Genomic DNA, 27,328 nt, shown 5'->3' with positions numbered 1-27,328 from the left:
AATTTGAAATGTGTAACGGAATTTGGTCTAGACATAAATGTGCCGAATTTTATCGAAATCGGTTCAGATTTGGATATAGCTCCCATATATATTTTCGGCCGATTTTCCGCATTTGATGCACCAAACACGCTATATACGTCCAATTTGGAATGTGTAACCGAATTATATCGAAAACGGTTCAGATTTGGATATACTTCCAATATACATATATTTTCGGCCAATTTCCACATTTTATGCACCAAACACGCTGTATATGTTCAATTTTGCTGAAATTTGGAGGGTCTGACGGAATTTGTTCCAGAAATAAATGTGCTAACTTATACAGAGATCGGTTCCATATATTTTCCGCCGATTTTCTGTAGTTTATGCACCAAGCACGCTATATATGTCCAATTTCGCTGAAATTTGGAATGTGTTACAGAACTTGGTCTAGAAATAAATGTGCCAAATTATATCGAAATCGGTTCAGATTTGGATATAGCTCCTGTATATATTTTCGGCCGATTTCCTGTATTTTATGAACCAAACTCGCTATTTATGTCCAATTTCGGTGAAATTTGGAATTTGGTCTAGACATAAATGTGCCAAATCATATCGAAATCGGTTCAGATTTGGATATTGCTCCTATCTATATTTTAGGCCGCTTTTCTGTATTTGATGCTCTAAACACGCTATATGTGTCCAATGTCGCTGAAATTTGGGATGTCTGACGGAATTTGTTCCAAATATAAATGTGCCAAATTCTATCGAGACCGGTTCAGATTTGGACACACTACATATGTCCAATTTCACTGAAATTTGGAAAGCGTGACGCAATTCGTTCTAGAAATAAATGGGACAAATTATACCGAAATCGGTTCAGATTAGAATATAGCTCCCATATATATTTTCGGCTGATTTTCTGTATTTTATGCACAAAATGTGAATGTGAGACGGGATTTGGTCTAAAAATAAATATGACAAATTATATCGAGAGCGGTTCATATAGGAATAGCTATATTCCCATATATATTTTCGGTCGATTTAATGTTTTTGTTACGTATGTTCAATTTCAATGAAATTTTGAAGACAGTAAAAGTAGAAGTCATCATTATTTACACAAGTACTTATAGTTGGGAAGGAATTGACCAAGGCTACACCTATTAAGTATCATATCTTTGAGAGACTTCTTAAGATTTATGTTTTATTATGATATATGTAAATCATTAGGAATACTTATAGGCGGAAAGGCTTTCGGAGGGGAATTACCTCCTGAAACTTAAAACAATACCATAGTAGCTCCATAACAACCCTGAATAGGTATATAACTCCTTCATATCTCCTATATTTATTCGTTAAAATATTAAAAACGTTAATATAATTATGGCATTCCATTATATTTTATCGTAGTCGGGGCAGCAAAGCGCGCCGGGTTCAGCTAGTATTTAATAAATATAAAAATTATTTTTATATTATTTGAGAGATATTGGCTTAAAATATCCTCCAAATATCTTAACCAAAATAAATATTTTTTTTCGATATTTATCGGTTGCGTCAAATTGTTGGCAACACAAGAGGCCAGTTTTGCCTTTATAGTTCATTATCGTGAACAGAGGTTTGACCTTTATCAAATCGCACCAGAACTTTCCTTTCTCTACGAACTATCAAAGAAGAAACATCAAAAAGTTACAAATCATAAAAAACCTTTCCACTTAAGTTGCATAAGCAAATCTTATATTATATCATATCAGATTGATATATCATTTCGTGCCACTTTTCAACATCATCTTTATAATAAGGGTAAGAATATAAATAAAGTTAAAAGTGTACATTTATTTAAAGTGCAAGTTTTTAGGGCCTTTGGAACAAAACGTGGAACATCAATTCTGTGCACACTTTGGCTCAACTACTGCAAGTGATTGTATAAACGTGATAACCTACATATATTTGTGTTCTACCCACAGGGTAGACACAAATCAGCACACACATATTTTGAAATAAGTGCAATCAGATCATAACGCAATTCCAACTGTTTCCAATCCAGCGAGAACCGCTTCGGATTTCCTACTTCTGTGATAATAATATCCCTTTGTTAAGGATAATTCACATTTGTGGCTAAGAAACCATAACCTCGAAAATCTTAAGCATCCCGCCACTTGCTAATGAAATCTTATTAATACTGCTAATCGCAAATGTCGCAGACCAAGATTGGCAGAACAATATTTTTGATTAGTGATTTAAAGAACAGCTACCTACATCCACACTTCTTTTTGGCATAAAGTATTCAACAACATTGGAAGAAATCAAATCCCTCAGCAACAGTGTAAAACCTCAAAACCAAATTTTCGCCCATTATCATCTGTTCCATCAACTGGCTGTTGCTGGAACTTTAAGCTCAAAACGACAGCCCTTTCTTTTGAAGGCTGGATTAAGACACTCCTGCAAACCGCTAATACCGAGTGTGCAAAAACTATTCATAAACCATTCCTGAGATTGAGAGGAGCAATCTTGAAGACAGCCAAGAAGACGGTCTTAAATTCGAACTACTATTATACGGATTATTCTTAAATCATAAAATAGAAGAAGAATGCTAAATATTAAGATCACTCCTATGAAGTAATAATTATTGAAACGATCGTTAAGTATAAACATCATTAAACCCGATTTTTGATACATTACCTATAAAGTGAAGACGATCGTAAAACATAAAATAACCTAAAAGTGAGTAAACCTCAATCTTTATTTCAAGTTCCTGATTTATCTTAAAGGAAAATGTAAACGGAGTATTCTTGCATTATTTAATCCACACGTTATCACATACTAAGTGCGACATCTTCATATCAATAGGTAATGAATCAAAACACCCTGAGCATTTCACATAAACTTCTCTTGTCCCTTTGTTTTATATGATCGATATAAGAAATAACATTTTATTAACATTAAACAGCTTTACTCTACGAATGAAGAAATAATCTACGTGCAAGACCAGCAATTACAAAAACATCGACTGAAGGCCTTCATGGCGTGAACAGTATGCTGGTAAGTTTTGTAATACATAACCATTCCTAATTCCATATATTATTGTCTTTTATCGATCTATGAGAATGTTATGTGAGATCAAATGTTTAACTTGTTTCATTGATTTACAACATCAGATACTTTCTTTTCAAATATTAACCCTTTGAGGGATGCTTACAAGTAAATGATATTGTTACAGAATTCTTAATATATTTATATGTTTTTTGTTATTATCTATTATACATATATTCAAACCTTATCTTTATACATACATATCACGGTGTGGACCGTATATCATATATATATACATATACTTTTTTCCCGTATATTAAACATGAATTGAATAAATAGAAATAATATAATTCAACATGAATAGATAAAGAACTTTTGAAGACGTTTCTTGTAGTATGGGGTAGGGTCATATATTGATGGAGTGATTAATAATTTTGGGGTCCTAAATAGCAAAATATGCCTATAGGACACAGGTTGGTGTGGGTTAAGAGGCAGGACTCTCATAACACCCGAGAGAATGTATCTAAAACTATAGAAAAACACTATCTAACCTGAAAGGGTTTGCTTTTCACGTCGTGCATTATGAATAACAACCATAGAGGTCAAATTGTTTAAAGGGGTACCACTTCTTTCCATTCTTTTTTTGTTAATAACTAGCTTTTGGTCCATTTTTTTTTTTGATTAAATAAATAGGGAGTCTTTAGTAATTTTGTAATAAACAAACAAGGTTTTTACAGAGAAGGACGCGAACCCCGATTATCCGACTGCAGCTACCATTCAATGGCTCCCGAAGTCCTACCTCTGCATTAATTCAATGATGCCTTATAAAATATTTCAAAAATAGCATCAACCGCAATTTTATTGATGTGTACGTTACAAAAGTTAAAATCTTCAAAATTGTTATGCTAATATCGGTTGAGATATTTTGTTTAAATAAGGAGTTAATTTGGAATTGTGTACAAATATATACGAAAAGTACTAAATTAAGTACTATTTTGCATTGAGTGAACGGATAACAGTGGAATACATACATACATACCCAGCAAAATTTGACGGAAGGGGTTCTTTGCGATGACGTGATTTCATGTCATCTTTTGCATTGGTTCAAAGGAAGTCGTGAAAGATCCGATCTTTTCATTAGGATTTGAACCAATGCCAAGGAAGTCGTGAAAGATCCGATCTTTTCATCAGCATATGTACCCATTCCATCGATCCAATAGAGATGATGTTTGTGTTTTTATTTACACACCTGTTTATTTTCAATTTAGTATGTTCCAGTACTGCAAAAATCTACTAATTTTTACTATTTTTTTCCGATAACATAAAGGAAAAATTGTTATCGTAGTAAAAATAAGTAGATTCTTGCAGTTTCTGGAACAGACCAATGTTGTTAGAACTGTCGTCGTGCTGTTGTCTTACATTTCCTGCATACCAAACAACTAAAATTTCTAAACAGTTGGTATTATATGAAGTCCCAACCATCGAGCTAAAAATAGAATCGGACTGCACACATTGCTATTTTAAAAGTTCCCTTGTCTGTTCTAAATCTGACATAGAATGAAATCAATCAAATCTCGCTTCTTGGAATTTGAAAAAAAAAGTCCGAAACGAAAAGGAACAAGAATCTGAAAATAAAGAAGAAACTACTTTTGGAAAAAAACAATTAAAAATAAATTAATTAAGCATAAATGGTATTTTCCATAAAAAGTCTCTCCTCCCCGTTCGTTACATTTTGTTCTTAGAGATCCCTAAAGCAAGCCGGGTTGTAGATCCCTACATATTTCCGTCACTAAACAAAAGAGTATAAATTACCAAAATGTTGTTATAAAATAAAATTATAAAATAAAAGTAATTTACGAAATAAAAGATGGGAAGATAATTGAAAAAACCTTTTGTAAGATGAAAGAATATCAGTTGCGGAGAACGGAGGAAGTAATCTTTTGCGTTGCAGCGGTGGTGATTATATTGCAATTTTGGATGTAAACTTTTGAAAAACTAAACTGATAAATTAATTGTAGCTATTTCATGAATTCGTTTGAATTAATAAAGAGTTTTGTTTTTTATGAAAACCATATTTCAATACAGCATTTCCATTTTCCAAACAAGACATGAAAATTTCATGCCAAGGGGTTGGTGAAATGACATGCCAAAGCATTGGTTAAAATGACATGTCAAAGCATGGGTGAAAATGACGTGTCAAAGCATTAGTGAAAATGACATGTCAAATCATTGGTGGAAATGACATGCCAAAGCATTGGTGGAAAAGACATGTCAACGCATTGGTTAAAATGACATGCTTAGGATCCAGAAAAGAACGTCATCTTCATCGATGAAGATGCTAAAAAGATGACATGCTAGATCACTTGCACCCATGATTGAATGTCATCTTTGGCATCGAACATTTTTTGAGACACCACGAACAAAATAACCATATTTAGAAAATGCAGCGTGATAGAAGACCAAAAAAGAGGAGATACTTGTCTCGGCGTTTATCGCTATCACAAGCACTTTTGCTGTTATGGGCCCCCAAAGATTAGATTTTATTTACTGCCTCAAACTCGTATCTCAATACATGCCTTTCATACTTAAACTAAAAAAGATTACCATATTATTTCTACTAATATGCATAGATGTACTCAATTCCATAATAATAGCCGTTTACACTTTTACCCAAACACCGATGTATCAAAAGATAAATCATTTTTTGTCTCTCCTGAAAAGTTGTATTTTTTAAGATACGAGGTTGATGAAGTAAAGCATCGATATGTTTTTAGTAAAATATGAACGATTTTTTGTAATATTCAACATTTTCTTAGTCTTAATGTCTAGCTTATTTTGTTTTTCTGCCAGATAATTTTGGTCGAGTAGAAACTATCAACATCTATGGATACGTTGATTTTGACATATCTGATTGAGTTTTTGAACAAATTTGCATAGGAAAGCAACTTATATTGTAATAAGAAGTCTGGGTTATAGGAAATTTGCCAACTTGTGAAAACTAATTTTGTTTATATGTATCTATGTACACTCCGGTTCATCTGAATAGAACCAGCCAATATTTGTCAACAAATACCGTTATATCTGACGAAAGGAGAGGAATTCTAAATTATAATTTTGTGGACATGTAGAGTATATAGTAGCCGATATTTTCAATACCTAAGAAGTTTCACATATGCGTTATAACGGTACTTTTTACTCGCTTTATGAAAAAATATCAAAATATTAGCATTTTTTAATGGTTCACCAGGATAGAACCACCCTAAGAATTTACACAAATCCTTTGTTAGAATTGGTAAACTTTAACAAAAAACTATTTATAATTATAAATAAATGCCGTGAGTGTTAATTGCTATCAAATATTGTCTTGAAATTTGATGAAAATCGATGCTTAGAGCTCCAAAAAATATTTTTATGAAGAAATCGGTAGAAACAATTTATAAAGACAAAATTTTATAATAAATTATGTTCAAAATTTTCTATACTACAATAAAATTACAAAAAAGTCACACTTGATAGGTTTATGAATCCGAAACAGAGGAAATATGGTAAAGATAATTCAAAATTCTACATTTCCAATCCAAAATTTGATATTTATCTCAGGAAAGTGAATGCAAATCGATGGGTTCCACCCAGTTTCGTTGGCTGTGATCATCTACAGGTCCAAAAAAATAAGAAAATTCCACCGCCGAACGCTCCATGTCACCATCAAGTCCTTGGAATTTCAAAAGGTTCTAAGACATTTTATGTGAAGAAACAGCATAGCGATAGGGGAAGGCAGACGTTAATTTTTTCGAAAGGAAAGGGTTTAATTTTGATGGTTATGATGTTTACACATATTTTACTCATAGTAGAAGTACCGAAAAAATATTTCTGATCCGTTATTACACAAAAAAGAGCGCCTCTGTTTCTGTCCTTTCCGTGTCATGCGATATCTTCTAAATCAAAGCCCTTGATGTTGACATGAAGCGTTCGGTGGTGGGATTTTCTTTATTTTTTGGACCTGTAGATGATCACAGCCAAAGAAACTGGGTGGAACCCATCGATTTGCATTCACTTTCCTGAGATAAAATATCAATTTTTGGATTGGAAAGGTAGAATTTTGAATTATCTTTACCATCCCAGCAAAATGTTTGTAGCCAAAGAAGTAGTTAAATCATGAGTGCAAGTGATTCCGGACTACATCTTTTTACGTGAAAGAAGTCATGATTTTTACAAGGGCATGGTGCAGTGAGGATACTGTCTAATTTACTTCTTAAGCACATATTTTGCATTAGTTCTTTGTAGTGAATAAATCACAACAACATATGATTCAACTACTTCTTTGGCTACAAACAAAGATGTAGTTCGAAATCACTTTTATTATTTTTTGTATAGAAATTACTTTTTATGGATGCAAACATATTGCTGTTATTATAATTAACAAGAAACAAATTAATTTTTTGTCTTTTTAAGTTTTTTTTTTTTCAAAATTTTGAAATTTCTAAAATGTGAAAAATTTATGAAATGGATTCAAATCGGACATTGTCAAAATGTGAAGAACGGACTGCATTTTTCATGACTCTGCGTGGACTGCTTCAAAAAAAGCTATTCAATCACTACTTCACAAGGAACAACTTCAAATAAATTTTGCTGGGATATTTCCTCTGTTTTGGACTCAATAACCTATCAAATGTGACTTTTTTGTAATTTTATTCTAGTATAGAATATTTTGAACATAATTCAGTATAAAATTTTGTCTTTATAAATTGTTTCTACAGATTTCTTCATAAAAATATTTTTTGGAGCTCTAAGCATCGATTTTCATCAAATTTCAAGACCCTAATACAAATTTTTGCACAATATTTGATAGCAATTAACACTTACGGCATTTATTTATAATTATAAATAGTTTTTTGTTAAAGTTTACCACATCTAACAAAGGATTTGTGTAAATTCTTAGGGTGGTTCTATCCTGGTGAACCATTAAAAAATGCTAATATTTTGACATTGTTTCATAAAGCGAGTAAAAAGTACCGTTATGACACAAATGTGAAACATGTTAGGTATTGAAAATATCGGCTACTATATACTCTACATGTCCACAAAATTATAATTTACAATTCCTCTCCTTTCGCCTGATATAACGGTATTTGTATACAAATATTGGTTGGTTCTATTCAGATGAACCGGAGTGTATATTAAAGTCTTTTAGTCCAGATTTATTGCTGTGGAGGAATAATAATTAATAACATGCTAAGAAATCGACCTTTAACGGCAATAAACTTAATATAGAACACTTTTTGATGATTTTCCAAATTTAATTTGACGATTTTTGTAAAACAAAAATACTTGCATATTTTGTGCATATGCAAAAAAAAAAATAAAAAGTATGAGCCTGTCATTGCATTCAGTTTTCTTCAAAACGAATTTTGGTCCAATCAGAATTTTGTTATCTTTATTAATGAAATACATATGCACATATGCAAAATCCGATGTCCAGTTATAACATAAAAGAGTGGAAGGTTCCGTTTAAATAAATGAAATTGAAATATTTTGTTTTTAAAAATAAATACTTGTTATTATTTTGCAGAGTCATAAAAAATTATTATTTTATTATTTTATTATTTGTATATTATTATATCAAAAGATAAATCGTTTTTTGTCTCTCCTGAAAAGTTGTATTTTTTAAGATACGAGGTTGATGAAGTAAGGCATCGATATGTTTTTAGTAAAATATCAAAGATTTTATGTAATATTCAACATTTTCTTAGTCTTAATGTCTAGCTCATTTGATTTTCTGACAGATAATTTTGGTAGAGCAGAAACTATCAACATATATGGATACGTTGATTTTGACATTTCTGATTGAGTTTTTGAACAAATTTGTATATGAAAGCAACTTATGTATGTTGTAATAAGAAGTCTGGGTTATAGGAAATTTGCTCACCTTGTGAAAACTAATTTTGTTTATCTCTATGTATATTAAAGTCTTTTAGTCCAGATTTATTGCTGTGGCGGAATAATAATTAATAACATACTAATCTGCTAAGAAATCGGCAATAAACTTAATTTAGAACACTTTTTGATGATTTTCCAAATTTAATTTGACGATTTTTGAAAAAAAAAATACTTTGTGCATATGCAAAATATCCAAATATGCAAAATATGCAAATATGCGAAAACAAAAATAAAAATATGAGCCCGTCATTGCATTCAGTTTTCTTCAAAACGAATTTTGGTCCAATCAGAATGTTCGTATCTTTATTAATAAAATATGCACATATGCAAAATCCGATGTCTAGTTATAACATAAAAGAGTGGAAGGTTCCGTTTAAATAAATGAAATTAAAATAAATACTTGTTATTATTTTGCAGAGTCATTAAAAATTATTATTTTATTATTTATTTATTATTTTTTTATTTTTAATTGCCATGCTAAATGTGACATATTGGCGAAGGTATGTCTATTAAACGATGGCATTCAATAATGTTCTCATAAATTCGTTTTTTTTTTAATAATACAATTTGAATAGAATTTGCATTGATCAATGATTATGCATATATACATACATTCATACATATTGCTATGTATTTCTTCATTGTTAATTTATTAAATTTGTTGGTACTTTGAATAATGAAGATAGCTGAACAACAACTATTTATAATTAAAAATAACTATGTATTTAGTATAAGCTTTAGATTCAAAACAACCCATTGATGTTTATTTATTGACATCAGTTTGTTCTGAGACAAAGAGATATCAACATGTATCCGTTTATAGTTTGTGTGCTTATTTTGTTAATAACTCTATGGATATACCATCGTTTCAGTCATCGACGATTATTTGATTTGGCCACAAAAGTCGGATCAGATAAATTACAAATGATTTTGGGCTTTGGACCCATATCAACAGCGGAAAGTGAGTCTCTAAAAAAGAAGAATATACATAATTGTAAACAAATTCAGAAATCGATGCATGCGCTAATTACCTCCTATCGATATACAGTGGGTTAAGAAGTACTTCCATTAATTCTAATGTTGTTAAGAGGTTTGTGGACGTTTTAACAGAAAATGAAATTTAAAATGAAATTCAGATCGAAAATAAATTATTAACCAAAATTAAAAAAACATGTCAGAGATAAAAAATACACCATTCAGCAAGCGACTTAGAGCTGAAAACAGAATAAATGTTTGGCGCTTAGATTTGAAAAAAAAGTAAGAACGGTGTTAAGTTTGGCCGGCTCGAGCTTCTGAACTTCTGTACACAGTATTTAATTTTAGCAATTTCGGTTCGAAAACTTGAAGAAAAACCGTAGAAATACAAAAAAAACTTAAATTGCGGTTACACTTATATGGGGGCTATACCAAAACGTGAACCCATACTCTCTAATTTGTTTGCAGGTACGGAAACTGTATTAATGTATTGTACCTGTAGCGAAGACTAAATACCAAATTTCAGTTATACCGTTTAAATAATGTGGCTAATGGCCTGTTTCACTAAGAGCATTCGAATACAAATTCGTTCGAACTACTACCAAACCTTTATTTTTTGAAAAATATTTGAATGCTTTTATTTCAATCAAACATACATTTCCTACAACAACAGGAGTTTGGTAGTAATTCGAACGAATTTAATTTCGAATCGTCTTAGAGAAACAGGCCATTAATCTTTTTAGTCACCGAATATCAGAAAGTATCGTTCTATAGGGGGCTATATGACGTGGGTCCATACCGAAAAATTTTAGGTGGAACGTTTTATGCCCCCAACGATGGCTTAATACCAAATTTAAACCATTGTGGTGGGGTATTGGATCCAAAATCTTATGAAGACGTGGAGGAATACCGACAAATTTTATTTGAAACCTGTATACCGCCAATCTTCAAAATAGCGAAAATCGGGAGGTACTGTTTATGGGGGCTATATGAAAACGTGGACCTATACCGAAAAATGTCAGGTGGAACATTTTAAACCCCCAACGAAGACTAACTACCAAATTTCAGTCATTTCAGTGAGATATTGGGGACACAACCTTCAAAATACCTAAAATCGGGAGGTACCGTTATATGGGGACTATATGAAGGCCTTGACCTATACCGACAAAACTCTGGGGGAAGTTTTATACCCCCAACGACAACGAAGACTAAGTACCAAATTTCAGTCATTTCGGTGTGATAATAAAGTTAAAATCTTAAAAATATCGAAAATCGGGTGGTACCGTTATATGGGGGCTATATCAAAACGTGGACCGATATAGCCCATTTGCAATACCAAACATCCTATGAGTAATAGAAACTTCTATACCAAATTACAAAGCTCTATCTTAAAAATTACGGGATGTATCTTGATTTCAACAGACGGACGGACAGACAGACGGACATGTTATATCCAAATTCGAACCTGATCTATGTCTGGTATGGACCAAATCGGTCACTCCCATCAAGAGTTATCGTGCGCACAATTTTTCCGAAAATTTTTGAAGTTTAGTGGGGGGGGGTACCTGAAGGAGACTTAGCCGATAGCCTAAGATGCTAGTGCTATTTTTTATATAATTTTATTGTAATTTTTTATTATAATAAATATTTGAAATAAATAAATAAACCTGAAGGAGTGGACCGATATGGCTTTTCTTCGAAATTAAGCTAAGTTTGCACAAAATATTACGAAGGCCACATTTTGAATCCATTCGAGATATATCTTGCGCTCCAACCATTACACACGGTGTCATAGGTGTTTTTTGTTCCTTTCAGGCTATTTTCTCAGGAAGTATGTACTTGCCCATGATGAAACTTATAGCGTAGTATGGGGGGCAGTGAATACAAGTTGCTACAACTAAAATCAAAGCGATTCGAGAGCAGGTCCTTAACTGAACTTTTCCGAAATTTTATGTGGGAGGTACCCGAAGGAGTGGACCGATTGAGTTCATATTGGAACCTCATCTAAGTCTGGTAGAAATTTCACGATGTGCAAAGTTTGTAGATCAAATGGGTTACTTCCTTTAAGAGTTAACCTGTGCACAACATTTTCCGAACATTTCCACCTTTTTTGGGGGAGGTACCGGAAGGAGTGGACCGATATAACGCATCTTCGAACTTAAACTAAGTTTGGACAAAATACTACGAAAGCCAAATTTTGGACCGAATCGGTTTATCCGTTCTAGAGTTATGGTGCGTCTAGAGTTATCGTGCGTCGAAAGATAATAGAATTTGCCCCCTTATATAAAAATATTTTACCCAACATGTAGAAGGTTTTTTATATTGCCATAAAGATATTTTTATGGACCGAAATGTTACTGAACGCATGAGGTCGAGATATTTATCAGACCCATAATACCGCCTCTAAAGGTAAAACTAGTAATTTTTGCAAATATGTTTAAGTTCTTATCCGGTTTCGGGACTCTAATTTGGACTCTAGACTATTAAATATCGAAAAAAACCTTGGTATTTAACAATTATCCTTAGAGCACGGGATTCCAAAGGATATATTAATTTATTTAGTTGACTGGTTTCCTTTATCATTTGTGTATGTTTAACTCACAATATATTATCAAAACAAAAATAATTTCTTCAGATTTTGAATCAAATTTTCTCAGTAGCAAATGCTTTGAGCAGCACTGTATGTATGCTAGTTCTCTAAAGGTTTTCAATATTTCCCAAAAGAAAAGATTTTAATCGCCGTTTAAAAATCGAAACGAGCATTTTTCAAGTCGTCAGGCAATTGATTGAATTCCCTTGGTGCATCATATCTAATTCGTTGCTTAGTTAATTCAATACGAAATCTTACAACTTCAAAGTGTGATGCATATCTAGTGTTTCTAAATTCGAGAGTTTATAAAGAAAAACAAAAAATGCAATATTGTCAAATGTGCATTAAATGCTCTGAAATATCGCGATTTGATAACAAATTGGTCCAGAATGGTTTAATATTGATTTTAAATTAGATTAAAACTATTAATAAGTTATTACGAAAAGCGTATATGTCATTATATGCATTACTGAACTTCAATGCTTTTGGTGCGGAAACTTTTTTCGCGATAGAGAAAAAATGACACCGTATTTCATGGTATTTAGTTTTTCATGCTCTACACGGCTATGCGGTGGTTATTTTTGATATTTGCAAAAATTTCAAAAAAGTTATAACCCTAATGTGCATCCCATAACAAGTTTCTCCTCAGGGTCATGTATAAATATTTAACGCTCGACGATTCAACTATTATTGTCAAATCAATATGAATAGATATTTTATCGGCAGAACTTTTGACATGTGGTTGAAAACGTAAACATTTAGTTGTATTTGGATTTATAATCAATTTATTTATTCTTGCGAATTCTGTTATATTCCGTATAATAGGCAAATGTCATCAACATATAGAAATAATTTATCATAAAATTGCATGATTTTTAGGGTATCAATATATTTTTTAAACAAAAGTGGCCCAAGAACACTTCCTTGGAGAACACCATAATTCACAGGTGACATGGTGCTTTTTGCTTCACTAACTTCGACGTGTTGTCGTCTGTTGCGCAAGTAATCACAAAATAATTCCAAAGTCATGCCACACAAGCCAATGTTCTCCGATTTCTTCATTAAAATACTATGATCTAGCAAATCAAACGCTTTCGATAAATCAAACAAGACACCCCCAACGCCCTTGGCGCCACTGCATATATATTCGATCACATTCACAATAGCTTCCTTTGTACCAGACCCTTTTTATACCCTAAAGAGGGTATATGGTAAAAACCAAATTTCTTTTGCAATTCCATTTTAAGAAATTTAAAAAAAAAAATTTTGCGAGCACATCTACAATTTTTTGAATATAGAAGTTAAGGAAAAAAATTCTGGTTTCAAATCTGTTCGCGTTAACAAAATTAGACGATGCGCGCAAAAGTTATAGCGGTTTTTATTTTCATATAAAGAAAAAATATTTAAAGATATCTTATTTGTTGTTATGAGAAAATTTATGCATAAATCGTCAACAGCATTCCATATCTATACTTAGATGTTTAAATATTTATTAAACTTATTTTTATTTTCGAGTGCACCGATTGAGTCCATATTGGAACCTCATCTAATACTAGTAGAAATTTTACGATGTGCAAGGTATGGAATAAATCGGTTACTTCCTTCAAGAGTTATCGTGCGCACAAATTTTCCGAACATTTCCGAACTTTTGTGGGGGAGGTACCGTAAGGAGTGGACCGATAGAACCCATGTTCGAACTTAAACTAAGTTTGAACAAAATATTACGAAAGCCAAATTTTGGACCGAATCGGTTGATCCGTTCGAGAGTTATCGTGCGCTCCAGCCAGCCAGACAGACAGACAGACGGACATTGTTCAAAAGACTCCAAATTGTCTGAAACACATTTCGTCCAAACATATTTGGGGTCTAAAACCATTATTTCGATGAGGCACGTTTTGCCCGTATGAATGTGTATATGTATACCCTCGCTAGCATAAATGCTGAGGGCATAAAAACGTCAGACATAAAATTGACTACACGAAAAATTTTAAGGTCATCAGGTCAGAACTAGATAAGTTTCTGGTCTATGAAACACTACGTGATGCCAGGTGTCATTTGGCACTTCCATTACAAAGTACGGTTTGACGTACAGCCATGTGTCGCTTTGTCTACAGCGACTTGAAAAAATCAAGTTGTCTAAATAATGGAATTTACCTGTGAACATTTGTATTCGATCATTTTTCTCAACTTTCGACGTGGATCTATTAAAATCAACCTTTGTATGAACTCAATGGTGGTTGACGCTCGTTCAAAACGAATGTCGTGAAGGTCGTCCAAAAACGGCCGTTGTGCCAGACAAATTTTATAATGCCGGTTCGTCATGTGACATACCATGAGACAGAGGCATTCTTGCGCATTTATTTCAACCCCACACATTCCAGATTGCGTTAACACCTATCCGAATAAAGATTGGTTCTCATTGGATGCAACACAATATCGCAATCGCTCAAAAAAGGCTCGTGCCTATGCCACATAGGTTTCAATCAGGAATTTTTTGACCAAAACCCTATTTTTGAAGTTTCGAAATTTTAATTTTTTTTTGCACAGAATAATAAAAAACACATCAAGTCATCTGAAAATAATTAGTTTTTGTAAATAACGTTAGTATTCGTTGATTGGCGCAGTACCAAAGTTGACACTTTTTTATGTAAAAATAAAACAGACTTTGTGCTGTAAAATATAAAATTTTTGTTGTACTGCGTCGCTGCATAAATATACAGATGAGAGACCGAAATTATTATGAATCGGGAAGCTGTTAATGAGTACTTTCATAATATTTACAAAAAGAACGATAAAATTTGTAAAATTAGCGTAATAATATCAATGTTTTTATATATATTACAAATTATTTTTTAAAAATATTTTTTAAATATACTTAAACTTTTAAAAAAATGTCCAAATATGTCCACCTCCAAATCGAATTTGAAAGATAGCAGGGGGTCTGAACTAATAAATTCAGAAGTAAAATCGTGCTCAAATTTGCCACAGTTAAAATAAAGTGGATTTTTCTATTTTAAGATGGTAGAATTTTTTGTAAATACCTGTTGTAACTGTACGTAGTATCCAATTGAAATAGAACGGTAATGCCCACATCTATCAACCGATTTCCCTTAAAATTTATATTTAAGGGTTTCAGAGTGTAGAAAACAAGTATGTATAATTTTTTTGAAAATAGGTCCATTTTTTGTCGTAGCCCCCACATAAAAGTATCGTCCGATTTTAGGTATTTTGTGGATATTAGCGACACTTTATGACCGATTCGGCTGAAATTTGGTATTTTGACCTCTTGGAAGATATGAATCCTTCATACCAAAAATTATTAACATAGATCAATGTTTTGGTTTAGATCCCACACAACGGGACCACCCTGTTCAACAAATTTTGGCAGTTTTTGGTCATTTGGTCGATAAAACGTAAGAATTGCTGTTTGTACACATTTATTATAAATAATAATTAATTTTAATACAAAATGGACGTTGAAATAGTTTTGGCCAGAAAATTTGGATTTGGGACCATTGTGCTATGGCCCAAAGAAATGTTGACAAAAATACGATCGCTTTGCTTCAAAAGACCTTTATAATATCGGCACAGGTGTCGAATCATGGATCTGTACGAATGAGCACGAAACAAAACAGTAATCGACCATGAGGGTCTTCGAAGGCGAGCCAAATCTAACGAAAGTTATTCATGGAAGAAGTACTTGGAAGAAAATGGTCGCCTATTTCTTCGACTAAACTGATCATGTGGTGACTATACGGCTTGAGGAAGGTAGGACGGAAGTACTTGGAAGAAAATGGTCGCCTATTTATTCGACTAAACTGATCATGTGGTGACTATACGGCTTGAGGAAGGTAGGGCGGATTATTTTGAGTGGTATATCGCAATTTGTTTGCCTGAAGCTTTCGGACAAATTCGAAAAACAAATAAGAGAAGACTAATACCAATGTACAATGCGAGTTCTCACACATTGATTTAAGCCAACGCCTTATTGACCAGGCAAAACGTGGAATCGATGGGTCATACGCCGTACAGCCCCGACATGGCACCCAACGACTTATTTTTATCCACACACATCAAGAAAAAAGGCGTGGCTAACGATTTTCTTTACCAGAAGATGCAGTTGAAACGTTCAAAAACCATGTTTTGAAGGTGGCTCATTCGGAGTGGAGAAAGTGCTTCAACAATTGGTTTGAGCGCATACAGAAGTATATGGAGGATACTTTACAAAACAACAACATTATTTTAGATGATTATTAGACCATAAACTTTTCTAGTAGCCCTCGTATAATATGATATCTGTCTCCACACATCACAGATTGGAGATAATTGTTTAAAAACTGCTCTTTGATATGTTATACTTTTTAATGGTATAGTAATTCTGCTTAATAGTGTATTTCACTGTTACAAAGAAAGTGTTTTATTTGAATATTAACCGGTTTTATAACTAATTAATTTGACATTGGATAAACGCCACTTAGTCTCCGCATATTAAATATTCACTACTAGGTGTTATGAATGAATATGAATCAATTATGGTACATTTACTATAGGTAACAGGAAATGTTGTTGTACAACAAACGTAACAACAACCAAATAGAAATTTGTTTTTATACGTAATACAAGTGTCAGCGGCTTATGAAAACAAAACATAAAAAGTGTCAATAATTTATATTAATTGACAGAAATAAATATTTGTTTGATATGTGATTCAAATTTGAATATTAAACAAAACAAGCATAAGTCAGTGAAATTTTAGTACATTTTAGTTGTTGTTCGAATTAAAAAAAACTCTTCGGGCCAATGCTTGCCATTTTGTGTAAAAATATGTTTGTTATTGTGTGGATGAAAAACTTATCCATAAATGGTGTCATACTATGTGGGGTAGGTCGTTCCGACTCGCAGGAGTCTCATTGATATGAAGGAGTTTTCCCGTTTTACTTTAGGAAATATTCATGGGAAACGGTTTTTTTTTTTAAATGAAGTTAACTTGTACATTTGTACCACGATGAAGCTACCCAGCAGACCAAATGTCGGATGTCCGACACATCGGAACAATTTCGGAAGCAAAATCGTTCAGATTTCGTTCCGATTTCTATAAGATTTTTCATAGGGAATTCGTTCAGATTTCGTTACGATTTCGGAGAGAATGTCGGATGTAAATTTTCGTTCGAATATGCTAATGTTTTTTTCGGTACGAATTCGGATCGATATGTCGGAAACAAATTTCCCTTTGCACAACAACCACCTTTTGTATATATCTAACAAGCACTATTTTAGTTTGTTGTCTAAAAACAAAATGGTTGGTTATAAAATTCGCATATACAATTTTTAAATATTTTATATATAAATGCAACATACAATAATTCAAGCTAGTGCTGATAGACTCAACATATTCGTACACAAAGTTTACATTGTTCTACTACTAAGTACATAATGATAACAACAGTGTAAATCATTAGAGAAACGTTTGAAATTACAAACTTCCAATAAAAAACATAACAAAGAAAAATTGATCAATAAAACAGAGATGTCAGAGAAAAATTTTGTCCATCGATATTCATAACACATCATTCCAAAATCGTTCAGCCATTTTTACGAAGATTCGGAAGGTACCTCAGATTTTCATACGACATTATTCCGAAATCGTTCAGAAATCTGTACGAAAATTCGGAGGAATAAATTTGCATTCCGAATTTCCCAAGTATTTTCTTTCGAATTCTGAACGAAATCGATCAGATTTCGCTCCGACATTTCGTTCCGAAATTATGTCAACCACTTCATACAACTTTCGTTTAGATATCGTTAAGATTTCGGATCCGACGGCAGACGTAGCGTCTGAATTTTGTTCCAATTTCGTTAGGATGTCGGTACGGTAATAAGCAGCATATGTTTATTGCTGAAGTTTCTATGTTTTGGTCTCCCCTTATTGAGAAATTAGTGACTTTGCAATTAGTATGTATTAGTATTCATACGGGGCAAAATGTGTCTCATCGAAATAATGGTTTTAGACCCCAAGTATGTTTGGACGAAATCCGTTTCAGACAATTTGAAGTTAATTTAGCCATGTCCGTCCGTCTGCCAGGCTGGAGAACACGATAACTCTCGAACGGATGAGCCGCTTTGGTCCAAAATTTGGCTTTCGTAATATTTTGTCCAATCTTAGTTTAAGTTCGAAGATGGGTTATATCGGTCCACTCCTTCCGGTACCTCCCCCACAAAAGTTCGGAAAATTTGTGCGCACAATAACTCTTGAAGAGAGTAACCAATATGGTCCATACTTTGCACATCGTAAAATTTCTAGCAGACTTAGATGAAGTTTCAATATGGACTCAATCGGTCCACTACTTCCGACTACTAGTTTAGGGCCGGCTCTCGAATCGCTTTGATTTTTGTTGCAACAACTTGTATTTATTGCCCCCTTTACGACGCTACAAGTTTCATCAGGGGCAAATCCATACTTCCTGAGAAAATAGGCTGAAATTTGCAAAAACCCCTATGACACCGTGTTTGGTCGATTCGGTACAAAATTTGGCTTTCGTAATATTTTGTCCAAACTTAGTTTAAGTTCGAAGATAAGTCATATCGGTCCACTCCTTTAGGTACCTCCCCCACAAAAGTTCAAAAATGTTTGAAACAATTGTGCGCATGATAACTTTTGAAGGGAGTGACCGATTTTGTCCATACTCTACACATCCTGATATATCTACCAGATATAGATCCAGTTCGAATATGGACTATATTTGTCCACTCCTTCGGGTACCTCCCACACAAAATTTCGGATAAGTTCAATTTAAAACCTGCTGTCGAATCACTTTAATTTTTGTTGAAGCAACTTGCATTCGCTGTCTCCATTACGACGGTAAATATTTTTTCAGGGGAAAGTCCATACTTCTTTAGAAATCAGCCCGAAAGTTGTAAAAAACCCCTTCGTCATATTTTGTCTAAACTTTGTCAGTTCGAAGATGGGCAAAAAGGTCCACAACTTCCGGTAATTCCCTCCCCCCAATATTTAAAAAATGTTACTAAAATGGTATGCACGATATATCTTTAACGGGGCTACCAATATGGTCCAAACTTTGGATCTCCTAATATTTTGTCCACATTTAGTAAAACTTCTAAAATGGACCACATCGGTTCTCTCCTTAGGGTACTCCCTCACAAAAGTTCAACATTTGTGTCAAAGTGCAGTTTAGGATCTGTTCGAAGATTCTTTGGAAATTTTTACCGATGCCGTTCGTTGTGGTACTGTTTACAGCGATATTATGTATTCCGTGGACAAGTCCATGCTTCCTGGAATACTGGTGCAAAAGTTATATGATGCCCCATTGAAATGACTAGTCAGCGCGATATCTATCGAAAAGATATGACTCCCAAAATAAGATCCACTTTCATAATGGACAATGTCGGTCCATTCCTTTAATCCTAATCCACATTTTTGTCGGCAAGTTCAAATGTCCAAAAAGGTCCAAAAAAATATGAAAATACCCTAAGTACATTCGATCTGCCCGTAGATGAAAGTTTAAATTCACATAGGCTGAGGGTATATCTCTGTCGGCAAAGCCGACTGATCCTTTTTTTTATTTGTTTTTAATTAAAAGTTCCATAATCTTTCATTCAAAAGGACAGTTCTTTTCGTTGGTCCTTTTGAATGAAAGAATATTGAACATTCTTATAGCTATACAAAATTTGGAGCGGAAGTGTGAGTTTTGTGAATTATGCGACATTGTTACCATAATTAATTATATATTCAATTTTTGTTTTTTTTTTTTACAAATTATCATAACTATAAATTTTAGTTTTGTCGTTTCTAATCTTTAAAAGAACAAGTTTTCTCGTTTTGATTAATAAAATTGGTGATCATTTCAAAAATGTTCATATTTTTATCAAGATTTTCGTTGGCCGCAGTAAAAAGAGCTTGAATGGCACGCCCACAAATTTTCTCTTATGTTCGCTTTTTTTCAAGTTATAAACAACATGTTTACCATTTGAAGTTTTTTATTTTGTATTTTTAATTACCATTAATCATTCATTCATATTCAAATTTGATTTAAAGGGTCGATTATGCATTGCCACTAAACTTGAGTTGCGTTGTCAGCACAACTGAGAAGAAATGTTGTATTATTGATGTCAACCCAACTGGGTTGTCGATAAACGTGTTATTGATTAGTGTTTTTTTTTTTAAATTGTTAACTCTATATTAATGCAAAAGGCACGATTCGCCAAAAAAAAAACTATTTTAAAATGATAAGTTCAGTGGAATTATTTTTTGATGATGAAGAAAATGTACAGAACATGACATCTATTATCAGAAATTTGAGGGACAAGTCGAATCCAATGGAATTTCCATCTGCACTGTAAGTTGAAGCTCATATTGGAAAGATCTGTATAATTAATAATTTTGTTTTATTGAAAAGAGGACCTAAAGCCGAACAAAAAGTACAAAAATAATTAATAATTTATTTTAGGTTTAAGGTGTATTTTCGATTGAAAAGGATGCCGTAGTTTACGCTGTGGAAAGGAAGACTTCAAAGTAAGTTATAGATCAACAGCAATACCCCCACTTTTAACAGTGTGCGCTGCGTTAAGACTTTTTGCTGAGGGAAGTTTCCAAAACTCCCATCAATCTTTATTGTCGAACGTATTGAAGGAAGTTGTCCACTTGCCCAGCAAAATGTTCGATGCCAAAGATGCTATTGAAGAATGGGTGCAAGTGAAATGGAATGTCATTTTTTTACCATCTTCACTCATTCTTTTTACAAGAGCGTGACCCCCAAAAGATGCAATTCATTTTCAGATCCTAAGCATGTCATCTTTGCTCACTCGGTGGAATGACATCATCAACAATTCTTTGGCATGGCATCTATACCAATCCATTGGCATGTCATCTTAACCGATTGCCTAGAATAGCATTTTCACTAATGTTTAGCATGTCATTTTCACCAACCCTTGGGCATGAAATTTTCACGTCTTGTTCGAAAAATGGAAAATGCTGTATTGAAATATGATTTTCATGATTATACCCTACACCACTATGTGGAAAGGGTATTATAAGTTTGTTTTGGTAAAAATTCATGTAACACCGCGAAATATTCGTCGGAGACCCCCAATGTGGTATACCAATCTTCATATCTCGGCGAGATAAAGCGATTTTGAGATGTGTGTCTGTCCGTCCGTCCGTCCGTCCGTCCGTGTGTCCGTCTGTCCATTATAAATTGTAATCAAACTCCAGGCCGCAATTATGGACCGATCGTCACGAAATTTGGTATGGAGGTCGGTTTCACATCAGAATAGATCGATATTTTAATTGGTGATGATCGTGAAATATTTAGCGGGTGAAATGGACCAAAAACATAATTTTTATCCGATTTTGTAGCTGCTCTGTAGGTCGCAATAATAGTCCGATCGCCTCGAAATTTTAAATAAGGAAAGAGTATATGACTAGGAAGAAGCCTGCAATTTGAGATGGCGATCAGATAATATTTAAAGGGTTAAATGGACCAAAACTTTTGTGTGAAATTTGTGAAAAATTTTAATATACAGCTTATATCTTTATTCCTGGAAGAGACATTCCAGGCAAGTAAGCTACACTTGGAAGACGATCTCTTGACCTTTCCATTGATGTCAATTATGTTGATTTACGTGCTCAGATAACAGAGTTACAGCCTAATATATCCAGTTATTTGTTTGTAATGTGATCAGAATCACACTAGAGGTCGCAATATAGCTCAATAATCACGTAATTTTGTACGATGTAATAGTTTAGGTCTAAGAACATGCCTACAATTTTGAATGATGCTCTCATATTATCTAGTGGGTTAGATGGACCATTACTTTTTTATGAAAAATATAAAAATGTTATTTTTGGTCCATATTTTAGTTCCTGGATGGTATATACCGACAAGGTAGCCTACATATGTAAAAATAACTACTGACATATCCCCTGATGCAAATTGCAATAATGTGTCTGCTAGATAACGGGCCTACTGCCTAATATATAATGGGTTTTTGTGTAGAGAACCACAATTTCCTCCCATACTACAAATTGTCTCTACCATGACACGGAAATCTTCAATTCAGTTGTCCAATTGGATTTTTATACAAATATTGCAGCATGGGTCGCTTTGCCACCTTTTTCAAAATGATTCCCCAGCCAGCCAAAATTGAATTTTCAACGGTGGCAAAATATCATTCAGTAAGGTTTGCGACATTTTCTGAGTATTTCAGCCATGTGAAACTTCTTTACAAGAGGTGTCTTAGGACACGCCGTTCGGACTCGGATATAAGCTGTGGGTCCCATATGATTGAGCGAATATGAATCGGGGTACACTCACTCATTGATATGAGAGAAGTCTCCCTTGTCCCTTCTAGGATGTTTGTGAAACAATTATTATATTATCATTTAAGCTTGGTGTGATACGGTACCAGAATCCACAAAGTTACTTCTTACAATAAGTTTATTTGTTCCATAAAGACATTTTGATTTGTGGAAAGCTAATTCCCAGGAGTAAAGGTGTAGGGTATCACATGGTCGGCCCCGTCCGACTATAGCCTTTTCTTACTTGTTTTTTATTAATTCATAGGAATTTGTGAAATAACTATTATTTAACTATCATCAAAAATATTACATCCATATTTGCAGTTTGTTGTTGTAATGTTTGTATGGCAGTTGTAAGAATTTCGATGGTTTGTAACCACAAAGCTACATACTTAAGTTTGTTTGTAGGTTTGGTAGAGCAGTTGAAAAGGTGCAGCGTGTCGTGCGGGTCTGTGCTGCATGATAGGCAGATGTTATGCACGGTGTCATCAATCCTTGCCCTATAGGAATTTACGATCTCAATGCCGACTGCAGCGGTTGGAATTCAGGAGAGGTATAGGTTAGACAGTTCCGGAAATATCACCCCCACCTTGTACAACTCCCTGTTTCACTCTACGGATCTTGGACTTCTTGATCCTAAATTCTACGTACGACTGGCATCCACACATATAACACACACATATAATTTTATAATATAATCCAAGCGGCGTAGTCTGCTCGATGACCTCAAACAGCGTGGAGTGCTTGACAGTATCAAAGGGTTTTGATAAGAAAAGCGCCATCATCACAGTTCTATCGCACGGCTGGCTCTGATTAAGTCCTCGACTAATATGTGTGGAGATGGCGTACAGCGCAGCTGTTGTGCTGCTTACGGATCCCATGCTATTGATCGGCAACTGGACAGTTATTTCTGATGCTGGAGAGGATTAAAGCCCCAAAAGTCTTTGCTACGGGCGACAAAAGCGAAATCGGTCTGACAGAGTTAACCTCCTCCGCAATTGATTTTGATTCATCTTACGGAACAAGTTGAACGCACTATGCTCAAACATTGTTTTTTTAAATTGTATTTTTTTAATTAGCCGGCCTTCGGCCGGGGATTTAAGACTTTCTCCTATGGACAGGTGCAAATCTAGGGCACGGGAACAACTTTTTTTTTAAATTTAAAATTTTTCTCTTATCAGCTGGCCTTTAACAAAGGAATTTTTGGAACTTCAAAGGCCCATATCTCGGGAAGTATAGACTTCCGCAACAAATGTTATATATATTTGTTATCAGGGTGACGAGATCTACCTGTGATAAAAATTTCATTTCGATCCGAGCATAGTTGGCCAGCTCGTCTTATGCCAAAAACACAAACTGCAACTCTATTGGATCGATAAAATGGGTTTAAATGCTGATGAAAATATCGGATCTTTCACGACTTCATTTGAATGGGATCAAATGCTATTGAAAAGATCGGATCTTTCACGACTTCCTTTGAATGGGTTCAAATGCTGATGAAAAGATCGGATCTTTCACGACTTCATTTAAACCAATGCAAAAGATCCAGTGAAATCATGGCATCTCATTGAACCACTTCCATAAAATTTTGCTGGGTGATAGAGGACAAATTGTGCCAAAGTTGGATCGTTTCGAAATTGTCGGAGGAGGAAAAAAGACAAAACAAAAATAATTTTTAGTCAAAAACGAAATTCCCTGGTGTTGTCGGCTGTATAGATGGAACCCATGTGAACATTGCATTTGCCCTCAATTTATCAATTAATATTTCAAACTGTTGTTTTATTGTTATTTTCACCATATGTTTGATACACAAAATTAATTAATCATGCAAATAATCAACAATTGTTAAGAAAATGTTTTTTTCCTATCAAATTTACTTCTTGTTTCTTCGAAAATATTCACTGCAACTGATAATATCTGGTTGCTGAAAAATAGCCGCAACTTGAGTTGAAGGTTGCCATACATAAAGTAATTTCGACAACTCCAATCAACTAAATAAAAAATAACACAAAAAAACAAATACAAAGACGGGACGATGATCACCATGTGATACACTTAACCACCACTTCTTTGAGGGAGGTGCTAAATTATAGAAAACGGGCTATGTAGGTCCATGTTTTGGTAAAGCCCCCATACAAAGAGTCGCGTCGACGTTTTAGGGATTTTTAAAATATTTGTCCCATTTGACCACCGAATTGGTTGTAATTTGGAATTTTGTGTCTCCAGAGGCTAAAAACATTTCTACCAACAAATGATTATATAGGTCCATGTTTTGGTATAGCCCCCATATAACGGCCCATATACATATAATTCGCGTCTCTTTAAGATATTTTGAATGTATTAGTACCATTTGACAACCGAATCGGTTATAATTCGGTATTTTGTGTTTCCCGAGGGTAAAAACATTTTTACCAACAATTTTATATAGTTCCACGTTTTTTATAGCACCCATTGAGCGGTATCCCCCGATTTTCAGTATTTCGAAGGTTTAAGCTATTTTAGCCTCATTATCACACTGAAATGACTGAAACTTGTTATTTACTCTTGTGTGGGACTACAAACTTTTTCCCAGAAATTTTTTCGGTATCGGTCCACGTTTTAATATACCTCTCACAGAACGCTTACTTAGCTGGCCCATTACAGAACATTTGTTCCATAAGCCGAACTAAGAAAAGATCTCCAATTCTCTCTGTTTGCTGCTTTGCTTTCTGGAATACCGCGCCTTTTCATCTCTTCATCCACTTGTTTGCTCCATCTAAGCTTAGGCCTGCAGATTCTGCGTGCACCGCCACGTGTCACATATTTATACGCCTTTTAACGGATTCATCATCGCTCATTCTTATGATATGGCCTAGCCAACGCAATCGTTGCATCTCGATAAGTTTATCTATACGGATGTCGTTGTATAGCAGATACAGCTCGTGGTTCATACGACGTCGATATTCACCGTCAACGCAGATTCGTCCATAGATCTTTCGAAGATTTTTTTCTCTCAAACACACCACGCACAGCCTTGTCTGCTTGCGCAAGTACCCATGCTTCGGAGCCATACATCAGCACGGGTAGTATCAGTCTTTTGTAAAGCGTTATTTTTGTTTGACGATATGTGGCTTTGTTTTTAAGCTGCTTACTTAAGCCAAAGTATCATTTGTCAATACAATTCTTCTTTTAATTTCACTACTGATGTTGTTTGTTGTGTTTACGGCGGTGCCGAGGTAGACGAAGTGTTTTACTACCTAAAAATTATAGGAACCAACGTTAACAGTTTGTCCGATCTCTATGGACGCATTGCGCGTTGACACCATCTACTTGGTCTTCTCGTCGCTCACCGCCAGACCCACTTTATAAGATTCCCTTTCGATATTTGCAAACGCATCAGTTGCTTCCTTTACCGTTCATCGGCATAAGCAAGTAAAATATGGCTGTTTGTATATATTGTTCCACTTCTTTTGACCTACGCATCTGGTATAGCCTTTTCCAGCAGATTGTTGAATAAGTCACACGAAAGGTTGCCTCCTTATTTGAAAACTTTTATGGTACTAAACTCTTCAGAGTGGTTCTTTCCTATTTTCATTGAGGTCCGAGTATCAGTTATTGTTATTCTACAAAGCCGAATGATCTTTGCAGGGATAACAAATTCAAACATGGCTTGGAATACCTTTGAACGTAGAGGGCTGTCGAATGCTGCTTTGTAATCGAGAAAAATGTGGTAGGTGCCGATCTGCATATCTTGGGTCTTCTCCAGTATTTGCCACAGGGTAAATATCTGGTCAATGGTGGATTTGCCAGGACTAAAGCCGCATTGGTATGGTCCAATTATTTCATTGACTATAGGCTTTAGTCGTTCGCATAATATCCCTGACAATATCTTATAGGTAATAGGAAGAAGACTTATGCCCCTATAGTTAGAGCATACAGTCTTATCTCCCTTCTTGTGGACAGGACACAGGATGCTTAGGTTCCAATCGCCGGGTACTCGTTCTTCCTGTCAGATGGTGAATACACCTTATCAACGTGTCGCCTCCGGTTTTGAACAGCTCGGCTGGTAAGCCGTCGGCTCCTGCTGCCTTATTATTCTTCAGTCGTTTTATTGTCTTTACCTCATCTTGGCTGGGCTGTATACATTCAATACCATCTTCTGGGATTGGATCTGTGGTGTCTTCGCCGTCTTCGATGGGTTTTTGTAAAATTTTCGAACAGAGATTGCTGTAAGTGTTTAGTGTGTGTTTAGTTAGAGTATAGAAAGAACAACGATGAGCTCTTTTAATGAGTGTTGATACATTTTCCTTCTGAAGTGGATGTAAATTTGTATTTCGGGATCTCTATGGTTAGAAAACCGCCAGACAGAAAATTATCTGTATAAAGTGATTATCATCAGTTAAGATATTATTCTCCAAGCAAGCAATTTACTTAAAGAGCTTAGCAGTTACTAATTGTTCATATTTACTTCAATACAGTGGTGGTGGAGGGTATAAAAAGTTCGGCCTGGCCGAACTTAATGC

The 27,328-nt window shown here is 34.3% G+C and overlaps 1 protein-coding gene across 1 annotated transcript in view; it reads left to right on the top strand.

Annotated features, from left to right (window-relative positions):
* Window positions 1-9,730: 9,730 nt before the first annotated feature.
* LOC141397961 (probable cytochrome P450 313a4) overlaps window positions 9,731-27,328 on the top strand; it is a 69,795-nt gene continuing 52,197 nt past the window's right edge. Inside the window, exon 1 of the mRNA XM_073974992.1 lies at window positions 9,731-9,907. Coding sequence (XP_073831093.1) covers window positions 9,754-9,907 — 154 coding nt within the window. The 5' untranslated portion in view covers window positions 9,731-9,753. The remainder of the gene's footprint in view (window positions 9,908-27,328) is intronic.

This window comes from Musca autumnalis, unplaced genomic scaffold, assembly GCF_047663935.1.
Source record: "Musca autumnalis isolate F117 unplaced genomic scaffold, ASM4766393v1 scaffold_3, whole genome shotgun sequence".
Taxonomy (NCBI): domain Eukaryota; kingdom Metazoa; phylum Arthropoda; class Insecta; order Diptera; family Muscidae; genus Musca; species Musca autumnalis.
The sequence above is the reverse complement of the archived record's forward strand: the minus strand, read 5'-3'. Positions and strand labels throughout refer to the sequence as shown.